Source organism: Daucus carota, chromosome 8 (assembly GCF_001625215.2).
Source record: "Daucus carota subsp. sativus chromosome 8, DH1 v3.0, whole genome shotgun sequence".
Taxonomy (NCBI): domain Eukaryota; kingdom Viridiplantae; phylum Streptophyta; class Magnoliopsida; order Apiales; family Apiaceae; genus Daucus; species Daucus carota.
In genome coordinates, this window is record NC_030388.2 from 2,691,432 (window position 1) to 2,714,313 (window position 22,882).

At 34.5% G+C, this 22,882-nt stretch overlaps 2 protein-coding genes and 1 long non-coding RNA gene across 31 annotated transcripts; 2 read left to right on the top strand and 1 right to left on the bottom strand.

Annotated features, from left to right (window-relative positions):
- The first annotated feature begins 4,028 nt into the window (after positions 1 to 4,028).
- LOC135148276 (uncharacterized) lies at positions 4,029 to 6,793 on the top strand. Of its 2 annotated transcripts, XR_010286257.1 has the most exons (4): positions 4,029 to 4,839; positions 4,965 to 5,008; positions 6,412 to 6,486; positions 6,554 to 6,793. It is a non-coding gene; the product is annotated as an uncharacterized LOC135148276 (long non-coding RNA). The 2 variants fall into 2 exon arrangements; XR_010286256.1 differs by having other exon boundaries at positions 4,029 to 5,008.
- A 2,931-nt stretch (positions 6,794 to 9,724) lies between these two features.
- On the bottom strand, positions 9,725 to 17,747 carry LOC108197648 (ferric reduction oxidase 7, chloroplastic). Of its 28 annotated transcripts, XR_010286625.1 has the most exons (12): positions 17,253 to 17,740; positions 16,848 to 16,972; positions 16,394 to 16,626; positions 15,360 to 16,269; positions 15,181 to 15,269; positions 13,792 to 14,624; positions 13,098 to 13,332; positions 11,107 to 11,278; positions 10,928 to 11,023; positions 10,634 to 10,864; positions 10,489 to 10,542; positions 9,726 to 10,410 (listed from the first exon to the last, which is right to left on the bottom strand). XR_010286625.1 is itself a non-coding variant. In XM_064083887.1 (10 exons), exons 7-10 carry the CDS (start codon positions 13,407 to 13,409, stop codon positions 10,261 to 10,263), a joined length of 546 nt encoding a protein of 181 aa, XP_063939957.1. In that variant the 5' UTR covers positions 13,410 to 14,624; positions 15,181 to 15,269; positions 15,360 to 15,544; positions 16,195 to 16,257; positions 16,398 to 16,626; positions 16,848 to 16,972; positions 17,253 to 17,743; the 3' UTR covers positions 9,725 to 10,260. The 28 variants fall into 28 exon arrangements, 21 of the variants coding, with proteins under 21 accessions (XP_063939957.1, XP_063939956.1, XP_063939952.1 ...); XM_064083887.1 differs by lacking the exons at positions 10,928 to 11,023; positions 11,107 to 11,278 and having other exon boundaries at positions 9,725 to 10,410; positions 10,489 to 10,545; positions 10,634 to 10,660; ... (3 more) ...; positions 16,398 to 16,626; positions 17,253 to 17,743; XM_064083886.1 differs by lacking the exons at positions 10,928 to 11,023; positions 11,107 to 11,278 and having other exon boundaries at positions 9,725 to 10,410; positions 10,489 to 10,545; positions 10,634 to 10,660; ... (3 more) ...; positions 16,398 to 16,626; positions 17,253 to 17,743.
- A 1,600-nt stretch (positions 17,748 to 19,347) lies between these two features.
- LOC108199073 (peroxidase 41) lies at positions 19,348 to 20,533 on the top strand. Its single transcript, XM_017366829.2, has one exon. The coding sequence runs from the start codon at positions 19,450 to 19,452 to the stop codon at positions 20,434 to 20,436; it is 987 nt and encodes a 328-aa protein (XP_017222318.1). The 5' UTR covers positions 19,348 to 19,449; the 3' UTR covers positions 20,437 to 20,533.
- The last annotated feature ends 2,349 nt before the right edge of the window (positions 20,534 to 22,882 follow it).

Below are 22,882 nucleotides of genomic sequence, written 5' to 3' on the forward strand. Positions count from 1 at the left end.
AAAAGCCGAGGTCAGGATCATGATTGATGAGGTTGGAGGAAAATTAGGGATTTAATCGAGAATGCATAGTACGGTGAATATTGTTAGCAGGAAGAGACAATGCCACGTGCGGTATGACGGTTGGCTTGCACCGTGGATCAATTATGATGGACTCTAGATGGAAGAAGATTGGAGTGTTCTTCTAGAGATCGAAAGATTGTGAAAGCAAAGATCGGGTGACTCGTCATATGAAGGGGAACTCGTGAATTGACGCGCACGATTTGGTTGATGGGTAAAGTTTGTGAGAACAAGACAGGGAGATTCTTGTTCGAGGAGAGGCATTGGCGGATGGTCATCTGTGCCTTGGTGGTACTATTGATTCAGTTATGAAATTGTATTGGGCTAAGGGGAGGATTGTTGGGTATCAGCCCATTACAATGGTAGTATGTGCTTGGGTGGTCCAAAACATATATGGATAATAATTGTATTTTTGGACAATTATTATAAAAGGTATATATTGGTCAAAAATATGGGAAGTATTGTTGGGTATTAACCCAGTAGGAATAGGACTTTGATTTTAGTTAGAAATCAAAATTGAATTAGGATTATGATTAGGTGTTTTAGAATTATATTCTGATTTGTCTAAGTTTGAGATGGCTATATATACATAATTATATTTTGTTTGTTAGGTGTGCTCAAGATGTAGACTTAGATATCGCTTTCGAGTGGATGCTTGACTGCTGTGAGGCTTGAGTATCCAAGTTGGTTTGATTGTATTATTGTTGTGCGTTTTCCGCGTTATAAATGCCAATAGATGTCGACAGCGGATGTGACTGGAATTGAATTGCAATCGCCTGACTCGTCATTGACTCATCTCAATTGCTGAATTGTACCGAATAAGATTTAATATTACCTATGAGTCTGTAAAATTTTCTTTATTATCTTAACATTAATAACAAGTTCGGTAATTATCAAGGCTTTAATGAATGATGTAATGATATATATATATTAGTTGGAAGATTTTGATTTGAACAATTTATGATGATCAATTGAATAACAATATAACGAATATTACACATTTGTGATCGATTTATGTGTAGACGGAGAAATTTGAATTAGAAATTTAGTATTTTGAATATATATTTTTCCGATAAAGGTAGTACTTTTGTATAAAATTGAATTAAACGCATTTTTGGTTGACCATTTTCATGGAGGCTGGGAATGGATGATTCAGATAGACTTGTCAGCTTAAACTGGGTGAGTGTCTTTTATAACCACTTTGCACAGAACACTGTCCAAAATAACCATGTGCAGAAACAGTGCCCTGAATGACCACTGAAACACGCATTCATTGTCTGCGTATATAGAAAACAAAAAGAAACAAAGAATACGCATTCCTCGTATGCACATCTGGTATTGAATGAGCACATTCACGCATTCTATGCATGCGTATGCCGTCACTCATGTGGCGCACTTGTCTCATTCTACAGTACTTGCATGCCTTTTCATTTAATCAACTGCTATATATCCTTCCTTAAAATAATTATTGCACAGCCTTATATCACATGGAGGTAGGTGAGCAGCTGAATGCGTATTTTCTCTACGCGTCTTTTTTACATTTTCTACAAAAAGTACACACGCTATTTGATTGGTTAAAATGGACACATTTCTCGCATATAATTATTTTGGGCACATGACCCCTGAAAAAGAGTTATTTTGGCATTTTCTCGCTTAAACTAGGTTGCAAGTAATTTGAATTGTGTATTATTTATTGGAATAATAGTTAATCATATCAATCAAGATATCTTTTTGTCATCATTTTTATTAATCCTATTTTGTTCTGAATAGAAGGGATTGGAAATACGTTCATCTAAATTGAGTTTTATGTAAAATGCACCGAATGATTTCGGAGATTTTTTAAAACATTATAGCAATATTAAGCTTAATTAATAATAATTTTTTAAATAATAATTGATGTAGTAAGAAAAAGCAGAAATTGGAAGTGGGTCGAGATTCTCGGCTCAAACGTTTAACAGAAGTTAAATGGGGCTTTTTGTAGGCCTAGGCCCACTCGATGGTAAGAGCATCTGCAATTATTATCGTACTTCGTAGATTAATTTAGTTTAAGAAATCAAGGATTTGATTAAAAAAAATTAGAGATTTAAGTCATCATATATGAATCTATCTTTAATATTTAGCAGACTAAAATAATTACCTGAACTCAAAAAGTTTATTAAAAAGGAATTATTTGAGAGTGTTTTTTCAATTACTTTTTTATTATATTTTAAGTAATTAGCACTTTGCACTCTTTAACTTTGATCATTTTCGCGATTTGGTCTCGAACTTTGAATTGTAGCAAAGTGCATCCCATAGCTTAAGAATTTCAATCAGATTGCACCCCTTTGACTAACTTCCGTCAAAAACTAACAGTCAACATTATCGGTGGAAAATTTTAATTTTGTAATTAGCACTTTGCACCCATCAAATTTTGTCATTTTTTTGAATTAATCTCATATTTTTATATGTCGGCAGAATGCAACCTTCAATATAAAAACTTTAATCATTTTATTACCTTTTAACAAAATCCCGTCAGATATTAATATTTAACATTAAATGGAACAGATAAAATCGAATTATCATATAATTTTAACAGATAATGTTAGATATATTGGATATATTAGTAATTAAACAACAATTATTTTTAATTTTAACATACAAATACGCAACAATCGAAAGAAAAAAAAGATATGTGAAGGTTGGGGACGTTTCTGAAATGTTGATTGTTTACGTTCACCGTTTGCACGCATTTTGAGACTCTTATAAAGTATAGTTTCATAACTTCTTTCTAATATATTTTTTCAGAATAAAAATTAAAACATCAAATTTTTATTCAGAAATTTTTTTAAAAAAAATATATTATGGAACTATATATTTTAAATGAGCATTGAAAAATATGTCAAAAAGTAACGTAAAGAAAGGAGGGGGATAAAGGGAGTAATATTTGACGGGATTCATTAAGAGGTTGTAAAATGATTAAACTTTTTATGTTGGGGATGCATTCTGGCGATATATAAAAATATGAGACCGAATCAAAAAATGACAAAAGTTGATGGGAGCAAAGTTGACAGTTAGTTTTTGACGGAAATGAGTCAAACGGGTGCAATCTGATTGAAATTCATAAGTTATGGGATGCACTTTGCTATAATTCAAAGTGGAAGACCAAATTGCAAAAACGACCAAAGTTAATGGGTGCAAAGTGCTATTTACTTTTATGTTTTTATATACAAAATTAACTAAGCAATTATTTATTAAATAATTTCATACAAAATTATTAACATACTTTGCTAATACAAACAACAAAATAAAATCTGTTAACGATTAGTTAATCGTTATTTAAAACATGATCCAAATACTTGATATAACTTTTATTCGGTGTGTAAGTATAGTTTTAGATCTTTAGATTAGAGTTGGTTCAAAGTATTTTTAAATTGTTAGATCATAATGGACCAGATTTGAGATGGCAAATAAGTTGAGTTTGCAAATCATTATTCGAATATGTTATTGGACATATTGATAGATATATTGGCCTTTTTTAGTATTATTTTTATAATATTTTATTAAATTTATATATATAGGTCTCAAGGTCCCTGTCCTTCCTCGGCAGAGTAAAAGTACTGGACAACTTAATTATGAGATTTTTATGTATATACATGAGATGTTACAGTATCATTCAATCAAAATTGTGTAATCTTAAGTTATTTACGTTCTACACTTTTATTACGCTGCATAAATACTTATATGATTCGTATGTTCTAAACCACAATATTTGTGTATAAAACATGTTTATTTAGAAAATTAACAATGAATATATAATTTATCATATTAATTACATGTGTACGATAATTTCGGGATAAAAAAAAGAAAATGAGGAGTAGAAAATATGAACGAATAGGTTGTCAACTTTTAATAACATAATTTTTATTGATAAGCAAACAATCTTTATATTTATATAAAGGAGGATCTTCATAGGCTGACGTGGCGGCTTCCACTCTCTTTTTTATCAGTGCTCTGAAATTTTGAAATTGAACTTCTCCGCTGAAATTGAAAGGTCCCCAACTTAATTACTAAGCTTTATTACTTCGGTTGGGAATTCATAAAATCGGAACTCAAAGTTTTAAGCTCCAGTTCACTTCAAAACTAACATGGCAGTGGCGCCCGGATCTTCTTGGGATTTGAAGAATTCTGACCCTAAAGCTGCGATCACAACGGTGTCCGCTGGCGTTCACTACCCCCATCCATGTCGGTGACAGTTCTCTCACCCTACTTCAACCCTCCCAGATTCCAAATCTTTTATAAAATCTTGGGCAGCTACAGATTTTATTTTTGGAAGTTCTGATCGCGCAAGCAAGTCATGGGGCACCAATGGCTACGGCCAATCGGTGTCCACTAGCGGCAGTGTTGGCTCTCCTACAACCGGGAGTGAGGCGATTCACAACACTCCCCCACTGATAAGACTTCTATTAGGCTTAATCATATAGATGCTCATGCTGATAATGTTGCATCTCAAGCTACTGACATGTGAGTGCTTAATTTGTTGTATTTTTGAGTGTTTTGCTTTTGCAATTGAGACCGGATTATACGGTGATTTGATTTTTTTCATTAGAATTTGGAGCAATTTTGTCATCATTGGATGGTAATTGTTGAATTTGGAAAAGTGGGTGATTTTTCTTTTGGGTTTTTAGACTAATTACTAGCGTTTGAGCATAAATTTTGCTGATTGTGTGTATTAAGCTTTTTACTATATTCTGAGCTGTGTTGTGAGGAGACAGTGCATTGGACTCCGCCAATCGAGCATGAAAGGTTTGTGCATTTGTCATTCTATGTTGCGATAGTAATTTTCTACATATGTTGTTTGATATATAGTTGATGTTTAACCAAGAGCGCTTGTACTGATCAATGGGTGCATTATTTTGTATTGTCGATAGTTTATGAGAAAGTGCAAAGCAAGGGAAGAACTACTTATAACGAGGTCAGTTCATTTTACAGATTGCTTCCTTCTCTTGCAATTATGTTCCATACTTAACTTGTACCTAATACATGACTGAATCCTATCAACTGGTCTATGTCACAACAATGTTATATTTTGGCCTCTAAAGTTCGAGCTGCCTATCGGGAAAATTGTTAGTCTCTACTCAAAAATGAAATTTGATTATATTGTCATGTGATTATGGTTCTTTAGCTACAATGGTTGGTTGTTTGGCGTCAAACTTATTCTCTTTTCCTGATTGTGTTGGTCAATTTTGTTTATTAGTTTTAGGGTTCTGATTATTTTATTGTGTTTGCTTTATAATATGATTTGGGGGTGTGTAAAAATTAGCTTTCTTGAACGTGATGTCCGAGGGTTTTGTTCAATATGATCAAATTGATTGAATTGCTTTGTGATAGGTTGAATTTTTAGCAGATGGGAGATTAGGAATTTGATGAAGTTTTTGTTAACTTTAGCGTGTTGACTTGATTGTTAGGAGCTTGCACGTTCAAGACTTGCAAGTTCAGACCTATTGTGTCCCTGGCCATCTCTAGGCTCTCTGTGGTCAGGAATCAGCGAATTTGATTTGTTGGATTTAGTCTTATAATTTTCTTAATTAAATCTTGAGTAGAAAATAAAATTATAATTTATAAAAAGCTCTGGAAGCCGCCATGTCAGCCTATGAAGACCCTCCTTTGTATAAATATAAAGATATAGAATTGTTGGAACAAGTCTTATAATTCTTAATTAAATTATAATCTAAACATCAGGTTCAAGGATTGTGAAAGGAATAGGATTTTTTTTCAAAGTTAGTCTTACAATCAATATTTTCTTAAATTTCAAATACAGAATATCATCATGAGGTGTTATTTATTTTAATCTTTTGATTTTGGCTATGAATTAATTGTATAAAGTATACTATAGCATATATTCATAAACAGGTCCCCGTGGCCAAATAAGTTAGTTCATATTTCTGTGTGTTTTTTTAGGTGTGCATACATATAGTTCTCGGATCTAGAAAGAAAGGTAAACGGCCATGCTAATAGTGACTGAGGAATTCAAAAGGGTGTTTGATTAATATTGTTTCAATGCGCCTCACTGAAAATTCGAATTGCATTGCTATTTAAATAGAAATACAAAAGGAGATGGGTACAAATATTGAAAAAATAGAGAAGAGATTAAAGTCTTTTCTTCAAAGCTTGAGTTCTTTGTTTCAGTTTATTTTGGAGAAATTGCAGCTATTTAAAAAGTTTGTTTCATGTCTGGTTTTATTATTCGATTATATTGGTGGTGTTAGAACTTAAACACCGGTTTCAAGTGCCACTTTACTTTTGGTTAAGCATAGCATTGTCCTCATTTCATATATTCAAAATTTGAAGTTATAGTAGGAAATTACTGTGCAACAGGTTAAAGAGGAAAAAGTGTGATAAAAAACATAATCTTTTGGAGTGGCTCCTAACAGCTACACGTCTCCTTCACAGGTATTTTTATCTTCTACTTCCTTTGTATATATATATACTCAATTTTTTTTTGGCATGTGTATTACAGGTGAAGATGGCTGAAGAGACTGTTGAGAGAGTTGTTGAGAGAGTTACTGGTTTAAACCCGATGTTCCAAGCTATGCTATCTGAGATATCCACAATAGGCATGCCATCATATTCCCGGAGCCCGTCTGACACATTAGCTGATACTATTCAGGATGTTCTAAAACAACACTTCTATTAGCCTACTCCTATGAGTCACTTGCCTGCTCAAGATCAGAGAGCCCAGAATGGTTTCCTACTGGTTCCACCAGTAGACAATTCACAACAGCATTCTGCATCAGGCCTGTTGAAGGAAACAAGATGGAAAGAACGTCTTCAATGCAGTGAGTGGCTAGCTTGGATCATCTTCAGAAGCGGATCCGTGGAGGTGTAAGCTCATCTGAGGCCCTGGCCAGTGGTAAATAGTAGAAGGTAGGCAAGAGACCTTGAAATGTGAGGATTAGCCAGAGGTGTTGGTGTGCTTCATTTTCAGCGACCTTTGTTGGTTCATAGTAATAGAAATCCTCTTATCTCATCATAAGTTAATGCTCGGTGGTACTGTGGATACAAACCCATTTCCCCAACTTAGACTATGTGGAGTTGCTAATAAGAAATCATCTTGCTCAGATTAATGATTTCAGCTCTTTCTTTGGTATTTCACTCTGTGTGTTACAACAAGCTTTTACCCGGTCCTTTTAATCTGCTTAGTTGGGCAGGCATGCATTTACATAAATTTTACGTTGCTAAAATGTTTTATATTTAGCGCGTTTTTTCCACTTCACAGAATAAAAAGATTTTCTTATATTTCAAGTTTTCAACTAACAATTACAGAATAAAAGGATTCGAAAACTATTGATCATAATTTTTTTAAATGTCTTACATTCTAATTTTTTCTCACTCGCGCGGAGCGCGTTTTTTTCACTAGTTTTATTAATAAACGAGCTCTCCAACAAGAGAGAAGGCATCATTAAAGAAGAAAAGAAAACATGCAAGCTCGACCCAACATTGCTGCTAGAACATCAGAGATAATACAAAAGGACCTAACAATACTAAGACCCGTACTAAGAAACTTAAATTTAGATTATTCCAACTATGGCTTTCAAACCGAAACATATAACTACATTTTCAAGCAAGACCTACTAAACCGGGGCAGACCAATGGAATTTAATCGATGTCTTCGAGAGGAAGGTCTCCGGTGAATAGAAAACCATTTTTTGGTATCATGACATCCATGAAATTCGAAAAATCTTAAAAATAAGTTATAAAATTATACTTTACGGGAGCATTACAGTCCGTGCCGCGTCCCCGTCCCCCAATGTATATACAACTCAGGGGGACGGAGGGAGTACCAATCTAGAAATTTAAGAAAATTTCCTTAGTTAATGGGTCATAAAAACGGATGAGCTCATTTTAGATAGGTGGGCACATTTTATATGCGAACAATTTTTTTTAAAAAAAAACTCAAGATGTTGTGGACTCAGGTGTGGGCTCAAGGTGTGAGAACTCGAACTCGAAATCATCTAAAGACGCTTGACATGCTCAAAACTCGCAATATATTCATAGAGTCTAAAGACATCCATGTATCACACAAGGGTCATAGAGTCTGTAGGCTGTAGTTTAGCTGTAGCATTTGAGGACGACAAAAAAACTGCTAGTAAAATATTCTGCCACTTGTAATTAAATTATACTTATATAATATTACTTAACAGTTCTTATTTAATTTTATATAATTATATATTATTTTCAAAAATAAAGTCATATTCCAAAAAATAAGCGGCTTTTATATGAAAGTTAAATTACATGTAGACATCAACATAATATGATTTCAAATACAAATGAATTTTAAATTTAAATTATTTTTATAATACAAATAATCTCAATTCGAATGTTTAGTTATAATATTTGCAGTACCCCCTTGCCACACAGACACAGTGCCATCCATGACTGGGTACGGGATAAGGAAGCATGATTACGTCACTTGTTTTAGAGGCCGTTTATCTTGGATGAAAGAAATTTTTTGTTTTCAATTTATCAAAATATGAAATATAATTTTTAATTTATGTTTTGTATTTATAATTTATCAGCTATAAAAATTAATATAAAAATAAATTATTATACATTATATTTTAATTTTACTTTTATATTTTTATAAAATCAAAATCTGAAATTAAAAACTAAATCACTAAAAAATGGTATAATTTTAAATTTCATGAATTCTGGCCCGTTTAAAATCGAAAACCCTTATTCCTGATTTCCGATAATATATCATAAAGTCATGTAAGAAAGATTAGTATAGACGGTTGTGTGTGACACGAAGATGAATTGATTTTATATATTCAAAGCTGTGCTGAGCTTCTCCTTTTTAATTGAGAAGCAGAATCAACAAGGAAATATTAAAACATGGTTAAGATTTTTACTTATTTTATGATGTGTCACTAACATTCTCCTTTCATAATTATTCTGTCTGTTGAAATACGAGTGATGATAAATTTTTACGACACCTGATAAATAAAATTTCAGTATCTCAATATTTTTATTTAAAAATTGGATGAATAATATTATGAATAGAAATTAATCAGCTTCATTGAAATTTTGAATATTTATAGTGTTTCATGATATTTTTGCACATTAAGCAGTTAAAAAATAATTATTCATTTAATTCAATTTTGAATATATCTAAATAATAATAGATAAAACGATTTTAACAACTAAATAAAGATAACATATATTTATATACTCCAATAAATGATGGATCGATATCCCTTATTCTCAGAATAATTACATGCTACCATCAATATTATCACTGGGCTTGTTGATGCACACCAATACCATTACACATAGCGCTACACAGGTGATTCTCTTGCTCCCCGTCATTTTGGTGAAATCTGCTTAGTAGTTTTGTTTAGCTAATGATATGATTATACAAATACGTTCTTGTGGTATTTATAATGGTTTGTGACATGATAATGATAGAATTTTAAACAAATTTTATGATAAACTTTCTATACCCAAATCTTGATGATGAAGTTTGTGATTACTAGGGAATTATGCCCGCGCTACGCGAGCTCCCATTAAAATTATTTAATAATTAATAATTAATAAAATAAAGCATTGTGAATTTGTTTAAAAAAAATGCGAATTTATAATATTACTATCAACAATTACATAAGCAAAGATGACCACGATTAGTCTCCTTACGATGAATAATTCACATATATCTATAATGATCTGCTGTAAAAATTGATTCAAAAGAATAAAGATTTATACTTATTCAGACTATTGACATTTCTTGCTCAAGTATCTAATCCAGCAAAAACCTTGTAATAAAAAAATGTTAAACATACTATCAGTTTTAAAGATGCTCCTGTAGTATCACATTAATGCTCCATATTGCATTTGACCTGATATAGCTTGCATCTCGGATTCCATTTAACTATTTGAAATAAGTTCATCTGCTCTAGAGGCAAAATCTCCTGCTCAAGCTCGGACATCAAATTAGTAGAAGTTGCAACTTCGAAGCAGATGGCAGGACCTGAACTTTCAGAAAATTTAGTTTGGAGCAATAAGGACCTTTGCCGTTGTTGATCTTCTTATCTATCTTACCACCGATAGATATGAACTGGAACATGGAGTTGTATGTTCTTATATTATTCAAAAAATGAGTTGTTTTCTCGCCTCCAGATAATAATGAAGCCAAATAAGGAGGAGGTTGCTTCTCAGTATGAAATCTACTTAACCATTTCTACAACAAATCGAAAAGGTAGGATCACTGTGTTGTGCGGCTTTATTATTGCGTTCCTCATTCCACATTACAGTCTCACATTTTGAACAGACTTTGGCGGGCGGAGTGCGGACCAAGATCCATATAACCTTTCCAGAAGTCTGGACAAAAAAAATAAAATTAGTCATGAACAAATAATGCTCTTTAACGGAAATTATTTAATGCAAAACTGTGAAAACCTGGCATCTCCGCTTTGCTATCAGTTTCATCATGTTCTGTATACTGACAGTGACCTGCTGCAATAAAAATTAAAAGGTGTTACATTGATGTTTTCTCATCAATGTTACTGTGATGCTCGATAAACCTTGGAAAAAGTCTACACACCTTCTTGGACTGTAGCAGCAACATCATCTGACGAAAATGTATTGTCAGATTCACCATTAAGCGAGAAAATTAGAGTACTATATGCTACTATGGGAGGTGACAGTGAAACTCATGGGTGTCAAATGTTTCAGAACAGGGAGTATCAAAAATGCCAGGAACATTTCTGTTCACATGTTGTTTTGGTAACATGATGCCGAAGAACTTGACTTCATTGACAATCCTGTGTACGACCTACAAATACAATGATTTAGGCAGATATACACAGTTCATTATGCAATAAAGCATAACAATTACCTGTTTCTTTATGTCCTAATGATCTGTCCTCCCCAACAAAATTGAATGACGCGATCAAGTTTTTCACGCCAGGAACTGATTTCTCCGCATACCAGGCTGTTTGGTAGGAGATTCTATCAAATCATGTTTAAACGGCTATTTCCTCCATAAAACATAATTTTGAAAGGAATAAAAGTTACCTAGACGTGGAACACCAATTTGTTCCAAACCGGCACCAGAATAGTAATGTCTAAATCCGGACCATTCCCTTTTGCACAAACATCCTCAGAATTAGTCCTATTATTGGGAGAAGCATGACTTCCATGATATGTGTGACGGTTTAGCAGACTAACAGTAGCAGCAGGCTTTATTCTGTATCATGTTAAGAAACAATATTGGTGTTGTCAATTGCATGTATATAAGTTTTTCAATCCATTAACTAAATTAGGAGGTGGTTATAATGTCACCAAAGGTTTAATTTTTTATCAGTGGTGTTATTGTCGAGGCTGGTAAATGGAATGGAGTTCCCTTAAATGGACATACCCAGGTCCAAAAAGAATTAAGATCCCCATAGCTTTTGATATTAACTTGAGTCCAACATAAACTTTTTACATTTAAAACTGCAATTGAAAAGGAATAAAATGTGACTTCCGATTCTCTGAATAAGAGGTTATGGTTTAGGCTTACTAAATATATTACATTTGCAGCCCTAAATTTTAAGAGTTTAGTGCCAGCGACAAATCTATGAACTTTATAATAGGAACATACCCAGGTCCACTGTGTCCACTGGCTGACCCTAGTTCATGAGATGAGGTACGGTGCTTATGCTGTAGTTTTAGTTTCTTATATTTAATTATATTATTGTTCAGTTATTTTTTTTGTATTTTTTAAATTTTCACGATAAAGTTAAGTAGTTCTCACGATAAAGTGGAAAAAATAAACCAACCTGCAGTTAACATAATTATACTATCAGAGCAACTTCAGCTGTAGCTTGGGTTTAATAATAGAAGTTAACAATAATATAGAATATAATTGGAGTGCTACAATACATTCACGATTCAAATAAAAAAATTTCCTACAAATAGGCAAGATGATTGATTACATCTGCCTTTGATATGCCTAAATTAAGATCAAATAGCCATTCTTGCCCGAAAGAGTTTAGTCATAAAGAAAAAGGAAAAAGGAAAAATATAAAAGAGGATAGGAGTTAGTCAAGAATAATGTCTAGCAGTCTAGCTCATGTCCATGCCAGCTCCAATTTGACCGGAGATGGGACCAATTTGAGAGAAGGATCTCTCAAAAGGAGAGGGATGAAATTGTGCGCTTCGCCTACGCTTAAAAGTGCAACTATCAGAGGGGGAACTCTCAGCATCAAGCTTTCTACACACACCTTTCACATCCTGTTCCTCAGAATTATGTTTATGAAAAAATATGCCTGCTAACTCTGCATAGGGAGTTATTGTTATCAAAATAAATTCTTTGGTTACAATTTTTGTCACAGATGTGAGTGGTTCCAGTGAGTTTGCAGCGATACATAGTATAAGCGATACATAGTATAATTATGTTAAGAATAAGAAGTTAACTTTGGTTGATGGGAAGATTAAAAATCTTTTGGCTAGTATGTCAGAATTAAAGGTGGGGATGTGCCTAAACACGGTTGTTCAATGCATGGTTTTTGTAATTTGTCGGTGCCAAAAGGTTTGACAAACTACAGGGCATATCGTACTTAATTAAAAATCATTATGAAGTTGTGATTCAGATCTCTGATGATCCCACACTTGAATATAGAAAAGAAGAGAGTGTTTGTGCCACTTGATTTGGTATTGTGAATCAGACTCGTGGTGAAGCTTGGTACCGAAATGATTATGCATGTCAGTCAAATGCATCCTGTACTAAATCAGGCTGGTCTTAGAGCATATATTTGTAGCTGTGCTGAGGTAAATTTTTTAAGTATACGAAATATATTAAATCGATAAAAATACTAATATAAGTATTTTACAAACTAAGCTGAATTTCGGATTTAAGAGCTTCTAGTCTAGTACCTTGGATCAAACTCAAGCTAATATATTAGTTCAAAGGATATTAGGGAATATGATGCTAATCCGTTTTGCTAGTTATTGAACTTTATAGGTATTTCACACATAAGCAGAGCTCTATATGCAAACGGAAATGAAATCTGAGCAAGACTTACTTCTTGTATGACAGTCCCCTTCATTGTCCAAGCAATCACATAAAATAGGCCATGAAGACTGAATATCACCATAGTTAAATGTCCCAACCATACATGGTACCGGTCTGCATGCTGAAAAGGGATGTCTATAAGTCTGAGAAGTATCGATCCTCTTGAAACTGGCAGAAACAAAAATGCCAGGCAGAATAATCCAATCAATCCAAAGCGGAGTCCTGTGATTTCCAGCATCAATACACTACAGAAATCAAATAACAACTTTATTAGTCGAGACACAAAAAGTCGCTTATATGAAAAAGAGAGTAGTACATTCATTCATAGGCATCTAGAGTTCCAGATTATAACTAAAAGAAATTAATAGAAACTGGTAAATCATGTTTGATGCAAATGCTCAACGTAGAGGAAAAAAAGAGTCATCTATAAAACAGGTTTATCGAACCAGTTTGAAGGAATGCTTCACCTAAATCATTGTATTAACAATAATATAAAAATATCTCAATTTCGAAATATTCAACAATCATACAAAAATCACAGATACTTGCTTCTAAACAACTCATATAGATAGCATGATGATTGCAGAGCATCAAGAGCAAACAAATGTTTAATATGATTGCAGATGATAGTTCCTCCTATATTTAATGGAAAATAACCATGCCATATGCTTCAAAGAGTCACAATATATAAGGTGTAAATTAACCTTTTCTCCCACAAAGACTGCATCGCAGATACTGCGCTGCTGTTGATGTCTTTTATGATAAAAACAGAAGCAATCCAGATAAAAAACACAGAAAATGCAAGAATTCCAATATAAACAAAGTTAGAAATTTAAAGTGCTTGAACTAAAAATACAACTTCCTGTGCTTTTTCTCCTCCCGCTTCCAGGATATCATGTTAAATGATCACTAAGAATGTTATGGTCAAAGAATTTTGAAGTTCCAACCTGTAGGTACCTACTACCTTGCCCACTTCCTACAGATTACAGACTTTAACGCCACAGGTCAAATGGACAATAAGGAGCCCGTCTCAACAATTACATCCTTAATTTGTAGAGAAGAAATCCAAGAAAATACCTCATTTATCCTGAATGTTATTTTGCTTCAAACACTGAGATTGTTTTCTTTTGAACTGTATGAATTTTTCCTCACATAAATGTTCCATCTTTATCTCTTAGTAGCATAACAACCAAAAAATAAAAAAACTTTAAGCATACGGAGGCGTCAACATTTATTCTTCTGAGCTTGCCATGTGGAAGTGCTTGCCACCTTTGGTTGTTAACTTGAGGATCAGAGTTGTGTCCCGAAATGTTTTTCGAAATCTTTGCTCTTGCCTTTTGGCATTTCTGAGTTAGATTTGGGCTTCAACTCATCACCACCCTTGTATTAACATTTCTTGAGTTCCAGTTCATCGCCACCCCTGAATTAACACTCCTGCAGTCTGTACTAACATGCCTCTAGTTATACCATTGAATTTGTCTAATAGCCAAGATGACGCGTCCTACACCATTCTCATGTCATAAGAAAGCCATGCAGCCTGCTTAAAAAAATTATAATTCAACTTAACAAAACAATACACTCTATAATTTATTTCTTATCTAAACACATGCTGAAGGGGTTTCTCAAGATTTTATAATATGCCCTAATTTTAAACACTAATAAATTTTATTAATAAAAAAGTACAAAGATTCGAACCAATTAAGCTTGGCAATCCACTTATAACTAAACAACCAAAAATTACTGGAAAACCGGATATGTTAATACAAAATCATCTTACTACTTAACTGTCATAACTAAAACATATTAGACCTAAAGAGCCAAATAGACAAAATACTTAGCCCATTCTGTTAAGAACTAAAATCAGTTGCCAGAGTATTTTACTTTCAATTTGAATCTCTATTTGAACACCTATATCAGATGACATAGTTATGTTAATTCTGTTGGATGATGATATAGTTTTGATATTTCTATTATATATGTCTAAGAAACTTGAGGAAAAAATTATATTTTTCAGACATAAATTATTGCACTCTTCAACCATAAATTACTGCATTCTTCTAGTTAGTATTATATATTAGAGAATATAACTTAACCTTCAAGTTGATAACTGCAAGAGGCTTCATAAGTTCATTTTCCTGACTCGCCGTGTCCCATGTCATGGTTTAAATCTGGGCAAAGTACTCTGTTATGAATCAAGATCAGGGTTTATCCAAACTCAGTGCATTGAGTACTTAAGGCTTGATAGAAATATTTTCAAAAGATCGCAACTTACCTGTACTTTCTTTCTGAATATCTTCCCGCCACTCACTGTGGAACTTTTGCAAAAGAAGTGTAATATTCTCATCAAATACATTTACTTTCTTCTTGCTAACTGCTTTAAAGAAGACATCTTTAGTGCTTCCTTTCTGATTATACCTTGCTTTTTCAGCTTCTTCCACGACTGATCCAAAGCCTCTCCTGACATATTTCTTAATAAAGTTCCCGTAAGCCATCAAGTTTTGCATTCATGAGCTCCGTTATCATATAAAATTGAAGTTTTCTCGGCATATTTAAACTGAGCTCCAAGCTCACACCCAAAATTCTTGGTTGTGTATAAGCAGCAGGCCTGCCTTGGACAGGCCTTAGCAATATCAACCATTTTAACAACATTAATTTGATGCATTTCCATGTCTGACAGCAACACATTGTACATTCCCATGTCCACATTATTAGGTACAAAATCTTGACCTATGACAGACTGAATATCATGAACTGCAATATAGAAATCGTTGAAATTGTGTAGATGTATTAAAAAAAAAAGACCATTTGCAGATAGCAATGGACCTTGATGCAATTCAAAATTTTGTAATAGCTTCCACTCATCTGATCTTTAATCTTTAACTGCAAGTTCAAAAATTTTATGGGCTACACTATAGAAATGGCTTGGTCTGGATATATTTTTTAACATAAAACCTGCTTGTAATGATGTAATATCAACAAAATTGGATAAAATAAACATGTGTTCTAGTGATGGACAGAAAGGCCAAAAAAGTGTTCGGGAATGCTGCAAAATAATATATATGTTTCCTATAGAAACATTTAAAACTAAAGGAGAGTTCAGTACTCACCAAGCCAGATCCATGCTTTTATGTCGACTTGGATGAAAGAAAATGCAGGCCAGCCTCGACAAACTGCAACCAAAGCTTAACACATACTTCAAGTCACCAAGAATGCATGCTGTATTTTTTGCCTTAAGTCCAATTTAATTACATGAACATACTTTCAAACGGTAAAAGAGTGTCTAATAAATAAATTAGAATATATTACCTACATTGGCCGTCCATATGTCTTTGCAAGACATGTGGTAGGTCGTTTTGGATTAGATCATGCCCATACTCCTGCTTTAGTAGACTTAGTAAAGCCACGTAGATGTATCAGAAGAATCATCCACGTAAAACCCTTTTCATTTAGGCCCCTCAGTATTGCCCATCATCATCATCATATAATAGGCTCTAAAAACTGGCCACGTCAAGGAATCAATCAAACTCCATTCAATTATACTGTACACAGCAAAGGGTGTTAGTTTTAAGATTTCAATCAGTAAAACTAAAATAAAAGTAAGACTCGGAAACAATGATATAATGGAATGTGTTCCTACTCTCAAATAAAACAATTAATGAAAGGCGTTACCCATCTTTCAAATATAAGCCACTCCTAGGACAAAAAATGTACAATCACCAAGTTTACAAATAAAAATAAGAAAGTGCCTATATTTCTCTACCTTTGAGGCAAACTTGCTTATCCAGTTGCAACTGCTTGAAGTTCCGGTTTCCCATCATTTAACACGGCACATTACAAAATTTACACTTTCACCAAATTTGAGTTTAGGAATCCACTTTGCAATATCTGCAATCTCACTGTCTTAAATTAGTCTTGCCAGGTAGTATAGATATAAAGCCAAATGAACGTAAATATAGATATCAACACTTATTGGACAACGAAACCACTTAGCACAATGAAGTACATCTGTTGTAAACATATATACATGGTAAAAGAGGGTGAAAATAATTAAACAAAATCACAGAGAATATAAATCAAACACCTTGAATGCATTCATCACAATCTAACTTATCAGCCTAACCTATACACAATACAGGAGCGTATATATGGGTACAGATTAACCTACTTGTCGACGGGGGAAGAATACGTGGTGGAGAGGGTGGCTTGTCCGTCGTTGGCCACGCAAAAACGAACACAGCCATAACTGATCCACTGCAACCTGTCTTCCCCGGTGACTAATCTCTGATATCCTGGAGATCGAAAGTGATTTTGGAATAATAAATGGAGGGGAGAGAATGTAACAGCCCGCGTGAGTGTAGGCAGATGGAGCACGGAGCAATTCAGAAAACACATGTGTTCAATTCTTAGCAGGGGACAGGCAGAGGAGATCGAAGCCATGAGAACACCAGAGAAATTCGAAGAGCGGATAAGGAAACAGGTATAAACTATGCCTACTACGAAGCACACATGCCTGAGGAATGATTGGTGAGATGATCCATCATAAAGCTTGAAGATGGTTTTGCAAGATCTGGAATTCAAAATTTTGAATTCAACGTGGGAGATAAAAGGTAACGGAAGCAGAAGAAAAAAACCGAAGTGGGCAGATGGGTTAACGGGCTTACGGGTCGGTGGATCAGGCAAAAAATATGGGTAAAATTTGGAGTATTTTTGGGGCCTTCACTAGCATGCATTAAGATTATATAGATAAGATGACACGTTATTTTTTGTATTCGGATAATTTTAAGGATGGTAATACTTTAGATATAATTAGCAAAGAAAATAAAGTAGAATATATAGTGTGATATAATTTGGATAATAAAAATCCATACACGCCTAAGATTCAAATTAGATTTAAAATTAATTTTGTACAGGGATAACGTTAGTTATAATACTTCTGCATTTTGTATTACTCATCTGTTTATTTAAATAATTTTAGTGATAATGTGATAATGTTGCCTTTTACACGGTTTAAAGAAGAAAAGGGAAAATAGAGGTCCCTAATATTTGAAGTAATTTCGTGAAATTATTTTTTAAGTATTTTCTATAATTAGTCATGAGCAGATTTAATGATCAATCATAACATAGTGTCAGTCTGACCAGTTTCAGCAAGTATGATTTAAGCTGCACTTTTTATGTCATATTCAGATTCTATTCTGTTTGAACTTTAAACATTTAGGGGCGTTTGGATTAAGGTTGGAATGAGAATCGGGAATGGGAATGGGGGTTAATGGGAATGGGAATGCTATGATAACCGAGGGACGGGAAGGGTATGATTTAACCACCTAAAAGGATTGGGATTCCCATTCCATAGCACCAAATAACTAATCTAAACACTTATCATGGGATTAAGGTTCCGATTCCTGTTAACCGGGCTCATTAACCATGAACCAAACAACCCCTAGACTTTGGAGTAAAAACTTTAACTTGTTTTATAATGCTGACATAGCTAAAAAGCATTATAGCTCATTTGTTAGGATTGCTTAACACTGCTGATATAAATTATATGAATTGGCACTCAATAGGTTAAAAAAAAGGAAGCGTTTGTATAGTATAGGACTATAGTCAATAGGTACATATAGTATTTGTAGGAAGTCTGATATGATATTATGGTGCTATTGCAGGTTCACTTTCAAATTTTTTTATTAACCGGATCGGATAGGGCTTCTCTCTTTTTGCAATGGATTTGCAGAAGACTTTTTCTCCAGGCCATTTAGTATAATCTGTTGTTTATGTTATTTTGTGAAAGACTATTTTGATTCTCATTTGTAGAAGTTTAAAAAGAATGCACTCTTGTTATTTGGTGCTAGACACTTCAAATTCACTTCTGTATTAATGTTTATCTCTTGATTACGCGCATAAAAATTTGTCTCATATATTAATTTTTAATTTTTAATTTTATAGTTGTTGGTTTCGTAATCGAAACCGAGCTGCCTATAATTGAACCGCGATTTTTAAACCGAAACCGATTACGAACCGACGGTTGCGATTTTCGATTTTAAAAACCGAAGATATTTGAGTGCGGTTCCGATTTTATTCCGAAACCGAGCCAAACCGGACATGCTCGGCCTTTGGAGTTGCTCTAACGTAAGTTATGCTGACAAATGACAGATATATCAACCCCATGTGTATGAATTCACCATCCTCGAATATAGGCTTCCCATAACTTTCCATAAAACTCTCCTAGCCACAAAGCCAATGTCTCCTCTTTACTTATTGTGCCTTTGTTCCACATTCAAAACTCACCTGCTTCCTCTCATTCTCTCCGCATCCTTACCGGAAGCCAACTTCCGAGTGAGGAAGTAGGGCAATCTAAAGGCCTAATCATGGCTCTCCCATTACTTTTCCTCCTGATGTTCTCCTCCATCTCCGTCTCGCAATCTCACCGCCACCTTTCCCTCGACCACTACGCGAAAACCTGCCCTGATTTCGACAGAATCATGCAAGAAGTCGTGACACCTAAACAAATCTCGAATCCCACCACGGCCGCAGCCACTCTCCGCGTCTTTTTCCACGATTGCATGGTGGATGGCTGTGACGGATCCATCCTCATTGACCCTGGCACCAGCAATAACACTGAAAGAAGCCAGGAGATCAACCATTCTCTCTCGGGGGATGCTTTCGATGTCGTTGTACGTGCCAAGACCGCGTTAGAGCTGGCCTGCCCTAACGTGGTCTCGTGCTCGGATATTCTAGCCACAGCCACAAGGAACCTCATTAAGCAAGTGGGAGGCCCCTACTACCCAGTCTTGTTAGGAAGAAAAGATAGCTTCGTTTCAATGTCGTCTCACGTCGAGCATGGCCTAACCAGAGCAAACTCTTCGATGGACAAAATAATTGCTATTTTCGCACAAAAAGGCTTTACAGTTCGAGAAATGGTGGCATTGCTTGGTGGAGGCCATACCATTGGTTTTGTTCATTGCAGTGAATTTGCAAGCCGGATATTCAACTTCAGCGCGACCTCTGAGGTCGATCCGAGCTTGAACCCTAACTTCGCTAATCGACTAAGGACATTGTGTGCTAATTACAAGACAAGTCCTGACATGGCTGCATTCATGGATCCAATTTCACCTGGCAAGTTCGATAACAACTTGTACCAGAACTTGATGAGGGGTTTGGATGTGTTGCCATCTGATCATTTGCTGATAACTGACCCGAGAACGAGGGCATTGGTTGCAGAATATGCAAGGGATCAGAACTTGTTCTTCACAGATTTCGCGAGAGCTATGGAGAAGGTGAGCGTGACTGGAGTCAAGACAGGCAGGCGCGGAGAAATCAGAACCAATTGTAACGCCTTCAACACCAAGGCATAAGTAAACGTGTATAGAGGTAGATCTTGCAGGGATGGGAGAATGTATCATTTGGTGATCGGAGGGAAATAATCAGGACAAAAAAGTAATGTTACTAGTATGACTTAATTCAATTGCACCAGCCATCGAAAAATGACTAATATATATGATATCTGAAAAATAAGATAAGCCAAACGGTTCCATATTGTCGATTAGCTGATCGCCTAACAAAACCAAAATAGGCCTGCATTTAATTCTAACAGGGCTTCCTAACCAAGGTACGATTTTCATATGTTTTGAAACAAGATGATCATTAGATTTGCATCCTAGTGTGTGCTGTTCTAGTCTTTGTAACAAAAAGTCGAGAGTTCGAACCTAGATCACGTTCCCTGCAATCTATGGTATACAGCAATCCTGACATAATTCGGTTGCAAAAGGTAGCCCTGTTTCTTGTAGTGTATATTTCTCCCACTTTTCTGGATCTCCCAAATTCCAGAAACTATAATTGAAGTTGAAAGGCCTCTTACCATAAACTTTTCCAGAGCAAATACGAACAGAAATTACGGAGTGATAATTTCAGGTACATATCATGTGTCAGTGGAGTAGCCGAAGTAACATGACTAGTGAAATAGAGTAGCCTCTTTCTTGAAATGTGCAAGTGCAGTTCCTCTATGCCAGAAACTAATTGCTTATTGTCAGGGACGGAACCAGAAATATTTTTCGGGGGGGCGAAATTTTACTAAAAAAATTTTAAAGACAAGATACTGCAAAATTATGAGTTTTGGGGGGACTAAATACTACAAATTTTGAGTTTTGGGGGACTAAATACTACAAATTATGAGTTTTGGGGGGACTATATGCTACAAATTATGAGTTTCAATCATATAAATTGATTATATATAAGGGCTTGGGGAAGGTTTTGGGGGGGCCAAGGCCACCCTTCCCTCCGTCCCTGCTTATTGTTGCCTCTACTTCTAACGCTTAAGTGCAACAAGTACCAGAGATATTAAAGTATCACTGTAAGTAATTTTTTCACAACCAACAAGGAAATCTAGTTTTATGGATTAGTCATTAGCGATCTACCTCGACGGGTCACAAAAGCCTAGTTCATACTTCTTCATCAAATCTCTGTGATCTTTTTTGCTTCTTTTTGTTGGGAAAGATAATCCCGCAAAGGAATTTATATCTTCTCAATATAGCCAATTGTGTGAACTATTTGCTGCAAAGGAAAGAGTTTAAATATTGATAATGAACTAAAAAAAGGGCTGGCAAGAGGATACACCTCCAAACGTTCTGGATTCGAATAAGATATCCCCTAAACTCTTTGTAAGCTCTCCCATCTTTGTTCCTGCGCCAATAGGTTAATGCGGCCTGAAATTTACAATGCATAAATACCAAAAGAACCTATCACGTAGCCAGTTCCATTGTCACACAGAGTCTCACCTTCAAACAAGAAAATGCCTTGACAAAACCGTTTTAGGTATATGTGGTCTGAGACTCTGAGGCATAAATCCACTAGCAGAACATATCTTTATACTGTAACAACTTCATTCTCAGGTAGATTATTGATGATATCAACCTGGTACAATAATGTGGACAATTTGAGAGAATCAAAAGCATGCATAAGAATATTATTAAGATATTGTAGATAATGTTACTGACCTTAAATTTATTTTCAATAAATATATCTAGCGCCTGCTTCCTTGAAACTTTGATTCGCTCAAAAGGTGGCTCATCCTGCGGGCAATAACAAGAAAAAGAGGAATATATCATAACAGAAAAAAAATCATCTTCCTCATAACAGGAAACCTGATCAACACGATGCATATCAAGCTAACACAAATATTCCTCAATCAAATTGAAAACATCCCACCTTAAACATAATATTCGACGAATTATGCAACATACCAACAGTAAACAAAATCTAAAGTTACAACAAACATAACTTTAGAGATGATAAAATGAAGTATACTGCTACAGCTTTCTTTAGAGCAAGTCCAATGGTGATGTTATAATAGATGTAGCTATTTTCATAATTTGAAACCAAAAAGTGATTTTTGATGCTAAAATAGAACTTAAGTAAATGTAAAATAGAACCAAACATATCCAAATAAAGCTATATTCTCATTACATAATCTTAAAGTACATAACTATATTTGTCACTATTACTTTATTAATGTATTTTGTTACTTGCATGCTTATGTGGCAATTATAGCATCATCTATACTTGGTTCTATATTTAGAACCAAGTATAGCATTTTGCTATTTTACATTCAAGTTTAGCATCTCATTGGAGTTGAGTTTTGTGCTTGGGTGCTATATTATAGCAATAACACCTACTTTAACACCTCCATTGGACTTGTTACTAAAAAGATGATTACCATATATTAAAAACTCGACTCAATCTGATCAAAACGATCTCCATTCAAGGTCACGTCTCCAGAATATGCATCATGATAGAAGCCCTTAG